Source organism: Gouania willdenowi, chromosome 3 (genome assembly GCF_900634775.1).
Source record: "Gouania willdenowi chromosome 3, fGouWil2.1, whole genome shotgun sequence".
NCBI classification, from domain to species: Eukaryota; Metazoa; Chordata; class Actinopteri; order Blenniiformes; family Gobiesocidae; genus Gouania; species Gouania willdenowi.
Genome location: NC_041046.1, coordinates 26884542 through 26901079, shown reverse-complemented (window position 1 = coordinate 26901079; position 16538 = coordinate 26884542). Strand labels below are relative to the sequence as shown.

Below are 16538 nucleotides of genomic sequence, written 5' to 3'. Positions count from 1 at the left end.
AAACACAAAACAAACCTTTTATTGTTGGCTTCAACATAGAAGACCACACATGAGAACTGTTTTCACTTTTATTTTGATTGTAGTTTTGAAGCAACAGCTCGACAATAACACACTTTGGTCCACGGAGCGAAAGGGAGATAGGACCTAATTACCAGTAAATAAAGCCAGTAAAACTCCAGAAAACAACCACCAGGAATAAATAGTTGCTCCATGTTAAAGATATTAGCTCCAACAACCGGTACAATGATGAACTTGGAGATATTACAGCCTGTGAATGCAGTATGGGGACACATTTACTCCTTCTCCGGGTCTTAGTGCCAGCCGTCCAGTGAAGCCTATTCCGTTTACCGAGGGCCGAGGTCCGTTTGTGTGTGTAATAAGTCCTTGTGTGTCCGTGTGAAAGTCTGCAAGTTGATGCTTCCGTCCATCCACTCTATTCATTATATTCATATGTTCTAAGGCTTCAACTTTAATTCAGAATTAAATTAGCATTAGGAATAAAGTGTTTACAAGGTCAGTTTAAAGAGGAACTAACTTTTATTCTGCTTTAAAGAGGAATTAAAGCTCCCATGTAAACGTGGCCTCATCAAGTTCTTAACCGTCCCTTTGGTCTGAGAGCTTAAATAAAAGGCAAAAATTATTACACCTAAAAATGACACCTAAAAAATCACTCATTTTAAAAGAAAAAAGAAAGCAAACAAAATATTCTAGAAAATTTGATTACTATTAACAAAATAGAGCATTTCTCTTTATTAGTCACAAAACCCCTGCAATGCATCCTGGTCTTGGACTACAGCCTAACTCATCTATGATTTATAAATTTAAAACAACACAAAATTCTAAATAATTGTCTTAGATATGAGTGACAAAGGGTTGAGAATATAATTATTGTTGAAGGATAAGAACTGAGACAAAAACACAAGCATGAAAGGAAGAGTTATCCAACAGCAGTGAGCTGACAGAGGGACAGAGAGGCGCTGCATGCCACACTATAATCCCACACCATCACAAGCAGGCAGTGCACAATCCCTCCCACTCAGCTGGTAGTTCCTTTTCGTCACGTGTGAAACAATGACAAGATGGGCTTGAAAAGTATCCGTTTGCAATGTTTCGGTTACACAAGTTTTGCAGGAGTGGGGGTGGCTCAGGTGGTGGAGCAGTTGGTGGGACCATGTGTCCTTGGGTGACAAACTGAAACTCGATTCACTCCCGATTGGAAATGTAAAAACAGCACTCTGCAGCTTTGTTGCTATTGGTGAGTTTGTGACTGATTTACTGACAATAAATAACTGAAATTGAGAATACAAAAGTTGGTTAGGCTGCATTATAAGTTATATACGTTTTTTATCACTTGCCATCCACCTGACTACTGTTGAGCTCTTACAAAAAAAACGAATTAATTGTGCCAACTTGGGCTTTAGTAATAGCCAAACTGGGTTTAAATAGCTCCAAGTAAACAGTAACAAACACAACAGCGTTTTTAGATTTAATTACTGTAATCCACCCACATCTTTAAACTGCTCTTCTTACCACGTCTCTGGAGGATGGTTGTGCACCACATGGATGATTCTCCCTGGAGGGTAAAGGGGTGTGGAAGCTGACAGGGCGATGCTAAGGTCACTGGGGTGGAGCCACAGGCGACTGCTGGGGGGTGCCGCCGGCTGAGACTGAGGATCCTCATCCTCCATCGGAAGCTCTGATTTTGGGATGCATTTAGTGCCTCCCGCAATGATCCTCCACTGTTAGAAAAAGAGATGTCTTCCTGTTAACAAAGCTTAATATTCAATTACTCTACTGAATAAGTGTTTTCCCTGAGTCAGTGCGGGCTTCACTAAATGATGCTGTGATTTGTGATTTCATCAAAATCAGGCACTACATGCTTGTAAATTGTAAATCTAACCGCCGGATCATGGGGGACCGAAGATTCGCCATCGCTGCCCCCACCCTTTGAACTCACTCCCACCGCCCATTAGAAACTCAGACTCAACTACCAAACTTCAAATCATTACTCAAAACCCACCTGTTCAAACTGGCTTTTCCATAAACCCCTTTTGTTTTATTTTGTCTTATTCCCCATGTAAAGCATCTTTGAGTGTCCAAAAAAGCGCTATACAAATTTGATCTATTATTATTATTATTAAAGATGGTGTAGTTGGATTCTGTTACCTTGGGCTTGTTACTTTTCTGTAAAACTTCCAGAAGGTGGCGTCGGAAACCCTCAAGCTGTGACAGGCCAAGTCTATGAAAGAGCAGAAGTTTTTATATAAACACGACAGAAAAGTTCAATTAACTTTAATGAGCAAAAGTCAATCAAATAAGTACCTCGGTACAAGATCCTTTCCCAACACTACAGATGTGACAAACTCTTTGGAGTAGTCCATGGCATCCTCACTGAGTAAATACACACACAAAAACAGGATTCACAGTGTTATGGGTGGAAACCATTGTGGAAATCTTAGCAAACATCCTGAGCACGCACACATCATTTACCAAAACACATAACTAACATTTACTCTGATCCATAAGAGTTTAAACTAGGAAATCAGCAATTGACTATTAGCATAAAAACCTCAGATATTAACACACAGTAAAATATTGGAATTGATTGAAGTTAACTCAACAAACTTGTACCTTCGCCCTTGGATGTTACAATATCAGACAATTGCTAAAAAAGTTGTGGAATAAAAAGAAAATGGCAAGCGGACAAGTGCCCTGTGAAAAAAAACAAAAACAAACGACATTTGTAACGGTGCACTAAATTTTTCACATCCACTGAATTATAAATGTAAGTAACCTCTGCAGCACTGCAGAGTGTGATTGTTGCAAGACAGCAAGAGGAAATTGGGTTTATGTCTCAGAAAGTCCTTCAGTATTCTTTACTCAATACAAAAAAAAAAAAAAAAAAAAGAATCCATCAATTAAAGCAGCAGTAAAACCAATCAATTCATTTGATATAAAGTGCTTTGGTGTGTCTCCGCACACTACGTTTATCACCTCGCATTAGCTCTGTGATGAAACTTTTTTTTAGTGTACTCAAAATAAGCTGCGGGAGGGAAAATAATTTCAACTCCCACAATGAAAATAACTTGCACTCAGAGCGATAACCTGCATCCCAGCGTTGCTCTTTATTAAAATGAATATGTAATCATCAACAAATGGGTTTGTCTTGAGTTCAAGCTGCAGCTGTGTGACTGCTGTAGCTCACTCAGCATGGGGCATACATAACACAGAAGAGAAGCACCAGTGCTAAAGCTGCACAATCCTTCAGAGTGCTTTAGTGACTAATTAGAGACACTTTATGTTCAGCGGTGTCATTAGCAGCTTCAGATTGTCACTGTGTCTTCAGACATGCAACCTAACTTTATCACTGCACAGTTACCACAAGCATTCTAGAACCTCAAAAAATGCTTTTAGACAGGAAAAGGTGACATTATCAATAACATTTAGTGTCTGTGTAAACAGTTGAGACAAACTTAACATTCATTTTTTTTGAATGACAGACCCACTACTAGGAGTTAAAATTTCAACAACCAGAATATTCTATTTTCTTACTTAAATATTTCTTGGGCATTTGTTTGTTCTTACCTTTTTCGTTCAAATGTATCAGCTTAAATACTACTAATTAACAAAATTTGTGCACATTTACTTAAAAAAAAAAGAAAAAAAAAAGAAGGTGAAACATATTTGAAGCACTTCTTTGCACAATGTTATCCCTTTTAGTTTTCTGGTGCAGTGTTTACAATGGCTCCTTCCTGATTTTCTTTATTTACATTTTGTAGTGCTTTTTTCTTTAAGAACAGATATATCAGATGTAGGGAGAAATTTCTTTTGTTACAGAGGCTCAAAAAAATATTACAAATGAAAAGAAGAAAGAAAGAAATAAATACATCATTAAGTAAAAAACTGTTAATTAAATAAGGATTAAATATGTGCTAGAGAAAAGCATGTTGCAGAGCCAGCCCACAGGCACAGCTATATGTAACTGCCCTACAACATTACAGCTGTCTGAGGTAAGCATAGTGGCAGCCACTGTGTCTGCAGGTCAACCTGGCTTTACAAACTCCATGTTGCTCTACAAAGACTCTTAAAGAAAGTTACCTGACTAAACCTCTAGTACCATGTATAAACTTTTTAAGAGTTGCAGTTAAAATTCACTTCAGGTAACCTTTAAATAAACATAATACCTCATCACCTGGAAAACATTAGCTAAGTGCTGCATTTACTCTCCCTCTTTGCAAAGACTCTCCTCTGCCAATATTTGAATGGTAAATATGGTTAACACCCAGTAGCAGGGTGTTGAATTGCGTGCAAATGGAAAGTGAGAGAATGCTGAGGAGGTCAACCATAGGAATAAAGGCCAAATAATAGAACTACATAGTGTGGAAAATATGACTTGTTTTAATTAAATAAGATTCCAAGATTTGATAAAGCAAATTAGGGTAGAGGGCCTTTATTGTACAATGATAAAGCTGTGATTTCCAAAAAGTTCAGTCACGTACCCCTTAAGTAATTTAATTTAACCTGAAACCATGTACTACTACATCTGCACACATAAAAAAACATAATGTAATGTCATATACAATGTTTCCCTATCTTGTTTAGGAATACAATATCAGAAAAAAAGATTAATAATCAATAAAACATCTTATTCATAGGGCTGGGTGACCAAAATTCATATCAATATTTTTTTTCTCAAAATGGCGATATACAATATACATTTCAATGTGGCTTTAACTCAACAAAGTCTTACCAGAAATATAATTCTACGTTAAATTTGCTCATGCAAAATTCCACACAGACACAGTTATTAACTAACAGCTGCACAATATGTAGAACTCTTGACTTTTTCTACTCTAACGGACAGCACGTGTGAGTGAGTTCTGTAGTGTGGTTGTTTAGAGGAAGGTCTGAGTTAGGATGCACTCAGAAATCTATCTAACTGCTTGTCATGCTGTTCTGAGAAGTAGGAAAAGAAGCGACTCCAAAAAAGAGTATTTTAATACAAAATAAGCTATGAAATAAAATGTATCTTTATAGGTGATATTGACATTTTCTATATTGCCATAATAGAAATATAGATATATCTCAAATCTTGATATATTGCGCAGGCCTATTTATGCACAATTATCACTTATTATTTGATTAATTAGCCAACTGGCATATTCAGTGAGAAACAATTGTTTTTTTGGGGTAAAAGAAAACAAACATTTGTTTATTGGACATACACCAGTAATACATTATATCCATCAGCCTGAAACTTTGAAATACAACTCGCTACAACTTGAATGTGAGGATGCATATCACTCAGACTCAGAGTCTGAATCTTTAATCCTTCTCTATGCAAAGTCTGGTTCTGGATTTTGTTTTCACATTTGTCAAAGCTGAAAATCCACTTTCACTGAACTACGTAATAGCAAAGGGCATCAAAGTCATGCCAGCATGTTTGGCTATAGCTCAAAGCAATGTTTGTGCTTTTATGATTAAATTGTTTCTCGTCACCACTAGAAGGTAGCCTTACAGAGGCCAATGTGTAATTTGTGGCAATGCATGGAGGCTCCTGACTGCTGAACAACAGGTAAATACAGAAAGTTAGTACTTTCTTTTTAGATTTTATTGAAAGTTTTAGAGCACTTCTTTGTGCAGTGACAATGTCTCCTGCAGTGGAAAAGACTTTCCTGGTTAAATAAAGGTTAAAAAATAAATAAAGAAAGAAAAATAAAAAAAAAAAAGGATATGGATACATTTTAAATCCGAGAATCGTGCAATGTAGTATCGCGATATATCGCTGAATCAATTTTTTTTCAAAACCCCTACAATCCGTACAAAAAAAGTTGAATCAAGTAATTGAAACCAGGGCCTTCATGCAGAGAGATAACCACTATCCCACTGCTGCTTATTGTCAGGACACGTCTGTCTCTTCTTTCAGTGTAATACAGATGTGTTGAACACCTTCACTGTATTTATTTACAACAGCTTGTTGCTGTACCTATCTGAGAATAAATAGAGATCGAACCACCAGCTTTAGACAAATCATATGACAGACAAATACAGCCTATTTCAATCATTTTGTTGTTCTTTTTTTTAACATTTAATGTTACATTTGATTGACAATGGATTGGCTTACCTTAGAAGGCCACCAGGTGGAGAGTAAGAATAGCAGTGAAGCGTGGGGTATTGAGGTCTCAGCAGGAAAGAGAGAATAGCAGCGGTGCCTGCCCCAAGTGAGTGTCCAACTATCACCAGCCCATAGTGCATGGTGCCCTTGTTCTGTGAGAAACAGTTGGAGAGCTTTACACACACAACCATGAAAAAAGTCACTTCGACAAATTACATTTACAGCAGTTTATAAAATAATTAGATTTTATGCACCACAGCCTGGATTATCTAGCCATTACACCGCTATTGTGGCTTTAAAAAAAACATACACACACACACTGCAGCTTGTGGTGGTACATTCACGGAACAAATTCAGCACAATCTTCAACATTGAGCCAGCTGTTCTTTACACAGTAAACTGAATCACATACCAAGTCTCTTCCAAAGGCTTGTGACAAGATCATTTCCTGCTCCAACTTCTTCTTTATGTATTCTGCTGAGTAAACCATTCCCTGGAGTGGAGGTAAAAAGGGAGGAAAGCCTTTAATCAAGACTATAGGGGAAAGATTTATTCATGATAAGTCGTCTTCAATGACCTTCTATTTAAATACCCCCGACCACACAAGTAAATTATGATGCTACACAAACACATACGCATGTATAATATACTGTATGTTCAGTTGAGTGCTTTTCTCTGACCTTGTGGCCGAGCCAGTTCCCGTGCTGCTCCTCGACAGGCAAACGCTCCGAGTCCCCAGTCAGGTCAGTCAAAGCATCCTGACAAGCACAAGTACACACACATGCACACAAAAGAGCACATATCAAAATAAGAGAAATTCCAAGGATGAAATACACATACAATGTTAACATTTTAAAACAGTATTTGACTGCAAGTATTTTAACAAAGGGATTTCAAAATTATTAGGCTTGTTCTGTTATAGAAAAAACAATAGGAAGTAAATTATAAATTGCTTAATTTTTGTATTTGTATTACATGCTTTGTTTTTAGACTAGCATCATGTAACAAATATTTACGTACTTTATAAAGATAATGTCATGTCTGTAATAGATGTAGTTCCTGGATTACTTTGGGATTTAAGGCAACCACAAAAGAAGTGCTATTATGTGATTGTCAGACTTAAATTAGAAATTAAAGCCCTCTTGGCTTTAAACACCATCCCACTAATAACTCTTCTCAGATAAAATAAAAGGTTAGTTAGAAAAACAGCAATCAGACCAATTTTGGCTTCGCTACAAATTCCCAATTCATTAAAGGAAATCAACCTTAAAAGCATTTTCTTAATAATAGCACATTAACACAACCATGAATAGTGTAGATTGAGATAACACTACACTCTGGTAAGTTGATGGGAGTGGGGCAAATGATCTTTTTAAAGAACTGAGCAAATATTTAGATTTAAAACCATTAAGATTTTTTACATTTTTTTTTTAAATCACCTTTGGTGAAAGGGTTCCTCTGATACTGATAACAACTTTTTTCTTTGCATGATCCACAGCCACAAAAAAAGGCGTCTCATAAACCTGTATGGAATAGACAGAGTGAAGCAAAAGAGGTTAGAATGTGTGAAAACTGTGTGCCAATATTAATGATGGTATTAAACCTTCTTTTAAGGTTTGACTTTTAAAATAAACCAACCCAAGAATTCCCATAGACTGTCATTGTAACTGAACTCTTCTTACCTTGGTACAGTGCACACAACCATTAAAGTCAAGAAATATTTATTGCTGGACTGCTCGTTGTAGGCAGAGAGAGACGTGATTCGTTTCACAAGTCATAGGGGGTGGTAGGGTGGGGGCTTTACAAAACAGCAATGATGCTTTCAATGTTTTAAAAGTCCTACTTGAGACTTATAAAACATTTTTAAACCAATAAAAAAACATAACCAAAAAACGTTCACCTCGAAACTAAGTAATCGTATAAGGCATTACACAAATAAATCTATCCCAAAAAGGGGAACAAAGTAGGATGAATGCTTTTCATTGATTCACAGATGGTATCATAATTTCATGTTACTTCAAACTGAAATTGAAGAACGAGGCCCAAAAACCTCTATTGGACACACTCTCCCCTCTTTGGCAGTATTTTATATACAAAATCTGTGACAATTTCCAGGCTTAACTGACTGCAACACCAACCAAGTTGGTGTATGTGCACATACCTGAAACCGAAACAGTCCTAGTTTACAAGTTTGTTTTTTATAATTGTCCTTAGAGATGCATAAATGTATCGGTGCTGTAAAGTACATAGAAAATGAAGGTGCACAAAAGATAAAATCACTGTTGTTTACTGCTCCATTTTCATTTTAACTGTGAAAGTTCACACCTCTGAGCGCCTGCTGCCAGATTACTTACTGCATCGTGACAGGATGTGTAGACAATGTGAACCTGCTTGAGATCCCAATCAAGGAAGTGTCTGCGTATGGCCAAGACATTGCAGCCGCAACAATTGTCCTCCTCCACTGTGACTGACTGAGACATCCGAGAGCCAGATACAGAGGTGAAGCTAGAAGAAAAGAGGAAGTCGAGACCAAAAAGGAAGAAAAATACAGGAAGATTTTTCTGTAAACAAAAGGCTTGAACAGAATCCAGCGGAACGCAGTAAAGCAGGTGCTATTAAGGAGATATAAATGGGCTTGAAGTATAGATGGAACAATGTCATTATTCTGACACCGCTTGTGCCAATGAGCAGGATCTAACTTGAGAGGTATTGTCTAGGTTTATTACCACTTGGTATAAAAGGCACACTGTACTGAAGCACATAAACGGGCATATAACATATGCAGGTGTGTGTTTGACAGCTTACGGGCAAGAGGTGGCGAGATGACACAACCCACAAACTGGCTTTCTCATCAGGTACATGGGCCAACCATATGCAGCTAGAGCAAAGAGCATGTAATGACACACGTCCTTGTACATGTTCATCTCAGCCTGAAAAGAGAAAAAAACAAAGATGCAGCAACTCCGATATATTAGCAAATAGAATATAAACTATGCTTATTATTACCAAGATTATTCAATAGAGAAAATACAATATATCAGCAAGATATACATGCAAAAGTATGTATAGTTGGAAAGTGTTTACTTGCCTCTACATTTGATAAAACAATTAAAATGCGAGAAAAACAGCACCATCAACAAGCACTGTTAATCTCTAAGTAGATCTATCAATAAATATGCTTGCTACTAATTTGTGTCAGTAGATGCAGCAGCACGTAGCACAGATGAGTAAAGAGTGAATTTGGAATGCCTTAACCATGTTCTTTCTCTCTCTTTTATTAGATATACTTTTAAATAACATGTATCTCTGTGTGAATGTTTCACTTTTATTTCTATAAAGCACATTGAGTCCCTCTGTGTATGAAATGCTATACAAATACATTTGCTTTGCCTTACATTCTCTACTCTTTGGCTTTTATAAATTATCTTGAAATTGAAGCTGATAGCTCTTGATGTGTGATTCCAGGTCCCATTAGCTTGGCCGATGTTATCTCTAGATTTTATCCAGTTCTTTCCTTACTTTCTACTACACCCAACCAGCGGAGATAGATGTCCAATACTGCAGAGTCCATTTTTGCTTTTAAATAAAGGCTTTTTTCTCTCTGCTGTTTCTATAGGTTTCTGAAATTAAACTAAATTCCTGAAATAATTGAGATAAATTTTTGGAATTTGCTGAAAATGCCATGCAATGAATTTGTGGCCTTTAGCACAAAATTCATGATTATTATTTTAAGTCTCACAGAAGAAAAAAGTGACCTTGGGTAGTTTGTATAAAGTGTAAATATGTAAGCAACTTAGCACAAGTAAAATATTCCTTATTGGATAGATAAAATCTTTTAAATTGAACATGGCTTTTAATAATTTCATTAATTTTGAAAATGCTTTCAGAGAACAGCTTTCAATATGTAAACTCACTGTGCTTTTAAGGTCCAGGTATCGAGTGTTGCGTGTCACAGGCATTCCTGATAAGAAGGCTATTATGTCGTTGTTGGCCTTTGGGAACGTAGAGCACAATCACATCTTTAAACATTAGATACTTTTGATCAACTTTAAATGACATATTTTTAAATACTTTGTATTACCTGGTCCAGAATGGCTGATCTCTTGGATCTCTGTCTCTGGCGAAGTAGCACTAAGCCAGCAATAATATCACTCGGCACAATGTCCAAATCTCTGAAGAATTCAGCAAAAAGGCTGGCCACCTCTGAATAAGCATCCTGGAAATAGAATTTGGGAATTCTTACAATGTGGCCTATAAAAGCAGGTATTGTAATAACCACAGTGGCAAAATAAATGCTGTAAGGTAGTGAAAGAATAACATTTTAGCTTGATACTATTAGGTCTAACCAACCAAACAGAAAAAAAACATGATTGAAACCATGGTGACAGCCAATTTACTGTAACCAAGTGAAACCTTTCACACAAAATCCAATTCTGAGAGCTTATTTCCACAAAAACTTCTCTATATTATTGAGAAAAGGGATGTGTTCCCTCCAAGGCAGACTGCTGCCAAGATCTGACTCAGACTAAATGGAGAGATCTTTGTCTGCATCCCTAATGCAATTTTTATCCTGATTGAATTATGTAACACAAAATAAAGTCAGTGGTAAGACAATTGCATCTCAAATAGACCACAACACACTCCCCAAAGATGAAAGCAAGATAATCATTGATAACTTCACAGATACATCAGTATTCCCCATTGCCAGAGTTATAGAAGTAAGAACCTAGAAACCAAACCTCTTAATGCATACTGCATTCACAAAAGACAGTTTGTAGCTTCACATTTTAGAGTAAAACAAGGTACAAAACTGATTCAATTTTCCTGGGTCTTTCTTACATATTAGGACTTCTCTCTATTAAATATAATAAGGCAGAAGGACAACATTTACTTGTAAATGCCTAATATCACCTGTGAGCAGATGAGTAAATAACTGCTGTTGCTTTTTATAATAATGTCAATAATAAGATACTTCTGGTTTTATAACCCCATGTTTCCCGTTATTCACAAAAAGGAATTGGCCAAATGTGATTTGTGACTTACTGACTGTGTGTCTTGCGCTCTTGTGCAACACATGAAGAACTTGAGTCTCCGGCTCCAACTGCTGGCTTGGCCTTCCTCAAGTCTGTGTCTATCAGCAAAAAACAAGAAAGATTGGATTTGTGTATACAACAGGTTAGATAGATTGTGCAAAGGATTTGAGTTGAGATCGAAAAGGGATCTTAATTGCATGGCAATACCTAAGTGTGTTTGTGGTGAGGTTGCGCTGACGCCGACGGGTCGCTTTCAGCTTGACAAAAGTCCGACCCGTTGGATCAAAGGTGCACGTAAGAGTAATGCAAACGCTTAATATCACCAGCCAGTTGCATGCAACAATTCCTATAACCCATGATCAGATGGAACATTCATTAAACCTGATATTGTTAAGCATCAATGGAAATTGTTATTACCGTATGGGTTTTTTTTTTTTTTTACTCACCCAATGCCAAATTTTTGGCCGTGACATCGGAACATGGCTGATAATATTGAACAAGCCAGGCAATTCCTACTACAGCATACACAAGTTCAACCAACAGAATTGCTGGGTGAAAAAGAAGAAACAGGAAGAAGTAAGCAGCTTATCAATCAACATTAACACAATCATTAAAAGCAAACACGAGTGATCAACCTACACCAGGGATGTCAAACTCATTTTAGTTCAGGGGCCAAATATGGACCAGTTTGATCTTAAGTGGGCTGCAGATTTTATGTGGGAAACAGACGAATTTTAATGTAAATTTTGCCCTAGTTTGTTTTTGCCAGATGTTTACTTAAAAAAATTATTGATATTGCAACCAATTGGTGATTAATTTAAAGGAATTTTGTGGAATTGTTTGTAAGAAATTGCATGCTTTGTGGAAAAATTGTTCTTTCCTCAATTTGTAGTTAAAAATGCCTCTAAAAATATTGCAGTGTATCATTAAATTGGTGAGTTTGAGATATCTACAACTGGATTATTTGGTAATTTATACAATAATTTACAGTGATGTGAAAAAGTAATAAGTCAGCCACCAATTGTGCAAGTTCTCCCACTTAAAAAGATGAGAGAGGCCTGTAATTTTATCATAGGTACACTTCAACTATGAGAGACAAAATGAGAAAAAAAAATCCAGAAAATCACATTGTAGGATTTTTTATGAATTTATTTGCAAATTATGGTGGAAAATAAGTATTTAGTCAATAACAAAAGTTAATTTCAATACTTTGTAATGTACCCTTTGTTGGCAATGACAGAGGTCAAACATTTTCTGTAAGTCTTCACACACTGTTGCTGGTATGTTGGCCCATTCCTCCATGTAGATCTTCTCTAGAGCAGTGATGTTTTGGGGCTGTCGCTGTGTCAGGGGGACACGTCTGGCACTGCAGGATTTGAGTCCCAGGCGGCGTAGTGTGTTACTGATGGTAGCCTTTGTTACTTTGGTTCCAGCTCTCTGCAGGTCATTCACTAGGTCCCCCCGTGTGGTTCTGGGATTTTTTCTCACCGTTCTTGTGATTTTGACCCCACAGGTTGAGACCTTGCATGGAGCCCCAGATCGAGGGAGATTATCAGTGGTCTTGTATATCTTTCATTTTCTAATAATTGCTTCCACAGTTGATTTCTTCACACAAAGCTGCTTACCTATTGCAGAGTCAGTCTTCCCAGCCTGGTGCAGGTCTACAATTGTGTTTCTGGTGTCCTTTGACAGCTCTTTGGTGTTGACCGTAGTTGATTTTGGAGTGTGACTGTTTGAGGTTGTGGACAGGTGTATTTTATACTGCCATTAATACAGGTAATGAGTGGAGGACAGAGCCTCTTAAAGAAGAAGTTACAAGTCTGTGAGAGCCAGATATCTTGTTTGTTTGTAGGTGACCAAATACTTACTTTATCGAGGGATTTACCAATAAATTCATTAAAAATCCTACAATGTGATTTTCTGGATTTTTTTTTTTCTCAATTTGTCTCATAGTTGAGGTATACTTATGATGAAAATTACTGGCCTCTCATCTTTTTAAGTGGGAGTATTTGCACAATTGGCGGCTGACTAAAGACTTTTTTGCCCCACTATATGTTATCTGTCATTTTTACTGTCACCTGCACTCTGAATTGGATGCTCTAAAGGGCTGGATTTGACCCCTGGGCCTTGAGTTTGACACACGTGCCCTACACAAATGTCACAATGAAATTACAATAAAACCAAACAGTGGGACTATGTTTTCAACAAGTTTGAGGACATCTTACCAAGTCGTATGTAGATAACATACTGCACAGCTTCTCTGGGCTGCGTGTACAAAATGCTCCCCCTCATGCTCAACCACATGATGGCACTCTCACATATAAGGCAGCTGACCAGGATGCCAAGGTACCCTCGGCCATGGTCAACCAGTGTCACTGAGCATGACTGGTCTGAGCCATAAGGGAGGCCGAAGAGAACCACCGACAGAACCACCAACCTGAGTGGCAAAAAGAAGGAAGAAAGAAAAAAGAAGAAACATGTTTTTTATGCATGCCTGAAGACTGTAACGCAAACATAAAATATATACATGTGCAGGCTATAACAGGGTTCCCAGAGCTTCAGTCAAATTAAATTCAAGATTGTTTAAGACTTTTTAATGCCTTCACAGTGAACACAATTGGGGGGAAAAATGCCACATCAATTACATCAAGTTAGGGTACATTTTTTCCAGTGTCTCGTGCAGACTGGTGGGCCCCCCCAGTAAACACAAAAAAACATAAAATGACAATAAAATACACACATACAACAAACTAAAATAATCAAAATCACTCTAAAACACACACCAAATGACTGTTGAAAGTCCTGCTGCAACCACGTCACTATTTTGTAGTTGGTTCTGCTGTCGTGATAGGGCAATGTTACGGTAAATTACATTTAAAAAAGAAAATGAATGTTACCATTTATTTTGAAATGTGAGACTAATTACAATCATAAAAATCATAGTTATGTGTTAAAATGTAAGACTTTTGAAGCATTGATTTAAGACATTTTAATGACAATTAAGGCCTTATTTTTAATTCCTTTTAAGACTTTTTAAGGATCTGCAGGAACCCTGTATAAGACTTACCAAATGCAGTGCAGTAAAAAAAGGAAGAGGGCGGGCAGCACCAGGTCATCACTGCCAACTGACCAGCGTCGTCGAAACATCACCATCCCAGGCATCACTGCCCTGCAGGGACACAAGACGCACATAGACAAACTTAAAAGAGAAATCAAATTACTTTTGACCAGCATTTTGGTTTGTTTTGTTTTTGAAATCCCAACAATACAATGAGAAAACACAAAAAAAAACTTGAAATTAAATTAAACACTGAGGTTTGTTCTGTGTTGAAACAAATTTGGATTTTGTGAACAGCTCAGCATCAACCACAGGACACTGCAGCTGCTTTTGGATCATTAGTCAAAGACATCTTTGCTGTTAAATCCACTGTATGTACAAGACATGTAGAGATTTGAAATGACTATTTTCTCTGCCTCTCAGTTATACATCGTTTTTACAGTGAGAATGCAAATATGAATATGAAAATAAATATATATAAATATAACTGATATATTACAGTAGTGCAGAGCAGTGTGATGCTTACAGTCTCAGTGTTGTACGCTAACGTTAAACTGAGAAAAGCCTGGAGGTATGATAACGAAAATAGACTATTCACAAGAAGATTGAAGGCTAATGAAAGAAGAAGGAAATGGGACTAAGTGAGCAAGGAGCTACCTTAATATATAGTGCTACTGTAGCAAGTTAGGGTTAGGGTTAGATGAGGGCGGGGGATGGGGGGGGGGATCTTTTATGCTAGTCTGGCCATTCTTTGTCAGAAAGCACTGAGAATAGTGAGGTTGCCTCCAGGCCAAACTTAAATTTACTGTAAAAGGCACAAATGGAGGGAAATGAGACAGAGACAAGGAGCTGCAGAGAGGCTGATTTAAGCCCAGTGATGCTGATGCAGGCCAACACACACTTTATGGCTTTTACCGCACGTCTACTGAAAGCTAAATGAAACGTTATCAACTTCTATAATGTCAAAACAACTGACTGCACTGTATAATATCTAAGTGCAAGGAATGGGTTTCCTTGTACATGGTTGTCACGCTACCGTGTTATTATCAGAACATGACCTTGGTCAGATTCTATCATCTTGTGACAATAAACAGGTGAGACAGATGTAATGGTTCCCCTGCAGTGAGGGGACGGCAGTGTGTTTATCCTTACTGCATGCTGTAAGATCAGCAAAAAGACAGATATAATCAAACACTATGACTTGCAATCATTATATACAGAAAAGGAACACATGGTCCATTAAGCTAAACGTTTCATTCAGGGGCAAAAAAGTTGTAATTTTGTGTGTATCTTAACAAGAATGCAGCTACTACACTGACACAATCAAATGAGGACAAAGGAAAATACCTTCATGGAGGTATTTGTGATTTTCCTCCTACAAGATCTTAGATAAGCATAAGGGAAATACACTGGCACTTCCTCATGTGCAGGTTTATGTAACTGGCTCTTTCAGATCTCTACTAGGTTGCAATTTCTATTGGAGGGTCAGCTTTTTATTTTTCATTCTATTGTACTGAGAGCAAGTAACATATTTTTCCCCTCATTTTTATGCCCTTTATATGTGACAGCCCTTTCATGTTCCTTTAAGATAGAGATTTTTACCTCATTAGTCTTCATGACTTGTCATTACTCTTTGACAAGAAACAGCAACACGAGGATTTCAACTTTCTGAAGTCTATTTGGTAAACTTATGCTTCATAAAAAAAACAACATTCATCACAACCTTTCTAAATTATAGAATTAATTGTGGACTGAATTTAGGTAGGTTTGCTGAGAAAGCTACGTAATCAAGAAACTAAAAACTAATTATTAAAATTTAGAATATCTAAAGAGATAAAGTCACAATTATCAGAATATAAACACTAAAAGGTGTTTTTCCCTGATGTAAGCTTTCAGAAGAAACAGCTTTTAAAATAAGAGCCACAAATGTTTTTCTCTACATTTTTTAGCCAAGTAATTGCAAGTGACCCAATGATAACAGCCACCTCTGATTTAGTGTCCCTTACAGTATTTCAGTTGAAACAGTTCTTTCTTTGATTCTCCATGTGGTCACTTTCTGAGTCTGCATTAACAGATTAAGTCTTGGAATGTCTATTGCTCAACTCTCTCTCTTCTTTTACTTTGTACGCATAAGAGTGAGTACAATTCCATCCAAAAAATCTAAGGACCTAGTTAAGAGGTAAATAAGTCTTTACCCATTTATTTTAAATGACTTTTGACCTTTTCTGGTGATACAATTTAAAAACAAAACAAAAAAACAAGCCAAACAACAGGCAATGCCCTGTATTGCTGTGATTTTAATGTTGTTCTTGAATATCATCTATTCATTAAA

At 37.0% G+C, this 16538-nt stretch overlaps 1 protein-coding gene across 2 annotated transcripts in view; it reads right to left on the bottom strand.

Annotated features, from left to right (window-relative positions):
- dagla (diacylglycerol lipase, alpha) overlaps nucleotides 1-16538 on the bottom strand; it is a 41630-nt gene that overhangs the window by 7286 nt on the left and 17806 nt on the right. For both annotated transcript variants that reach the window (XM_028475329.1, XM_028475330.1), the window contains exons 2-17: nucleotides 14216-14317; nucleotides 13374-13585; nucleotides 11595-11696; nucleotides 11356-11494; nucleotides 11159-11246; nucleotides 10197-10331; nucleotides 10030-10107; nucleotides 8921-9045; nucleotides 8470-8620; nucleotides 7555-7638; nucleotides 6796-6873; nucleotides 6528-6608; nucleotides 6125-6267; nucleotides 2323-2391; nucleotides 2167-2239; nucleotides 1531-1739 (exon numbers count right to left, since the gene is read on the bottom strand). In XM_028475329.1, the coding sequence (XP_028331130.1) occupies nucleotides 1531-1739; nucleotides 2167-2239; nucleotides 2323-2391; nucleotides 6125-6267; nucleotides 6528-6608; nucleotides 6796-6873; nucleotides 7555-7638; nucleotides 8470-8620; nucleotides 8921-9045; nucleotides 10030-10107; nucleotides 10197-10331; nucleotides 11159-11246; nucleotides 11356-11494; nucleotides 11595-11696; nucleotides 13374-13585; nucleotides 14216-14310 (1862 nt within the window). In that variant the 5' untranslated portion in view covers nucleotides 14311-14317. The remainder of the gene's footprint in view (nucleotides 1-1530; nucleotides 1740-2166; nucleotides 2240-2322; nucleotides 2392-6124; nucleotides 6268-6527; nucleotides 6609-6795; nucleotides 6874-7554; nucleotides 7639-8469; nucleotides 8621-8920; nucleotides 9046-10029; nucleotides 10108-10196; nucleotides 10332-11158; nucleotides 11247-11355; nucleotides 11495-11594; nucleotides 11697-13373; nucleotides 13586-14215; nucleotides 14318-16538) is intronic.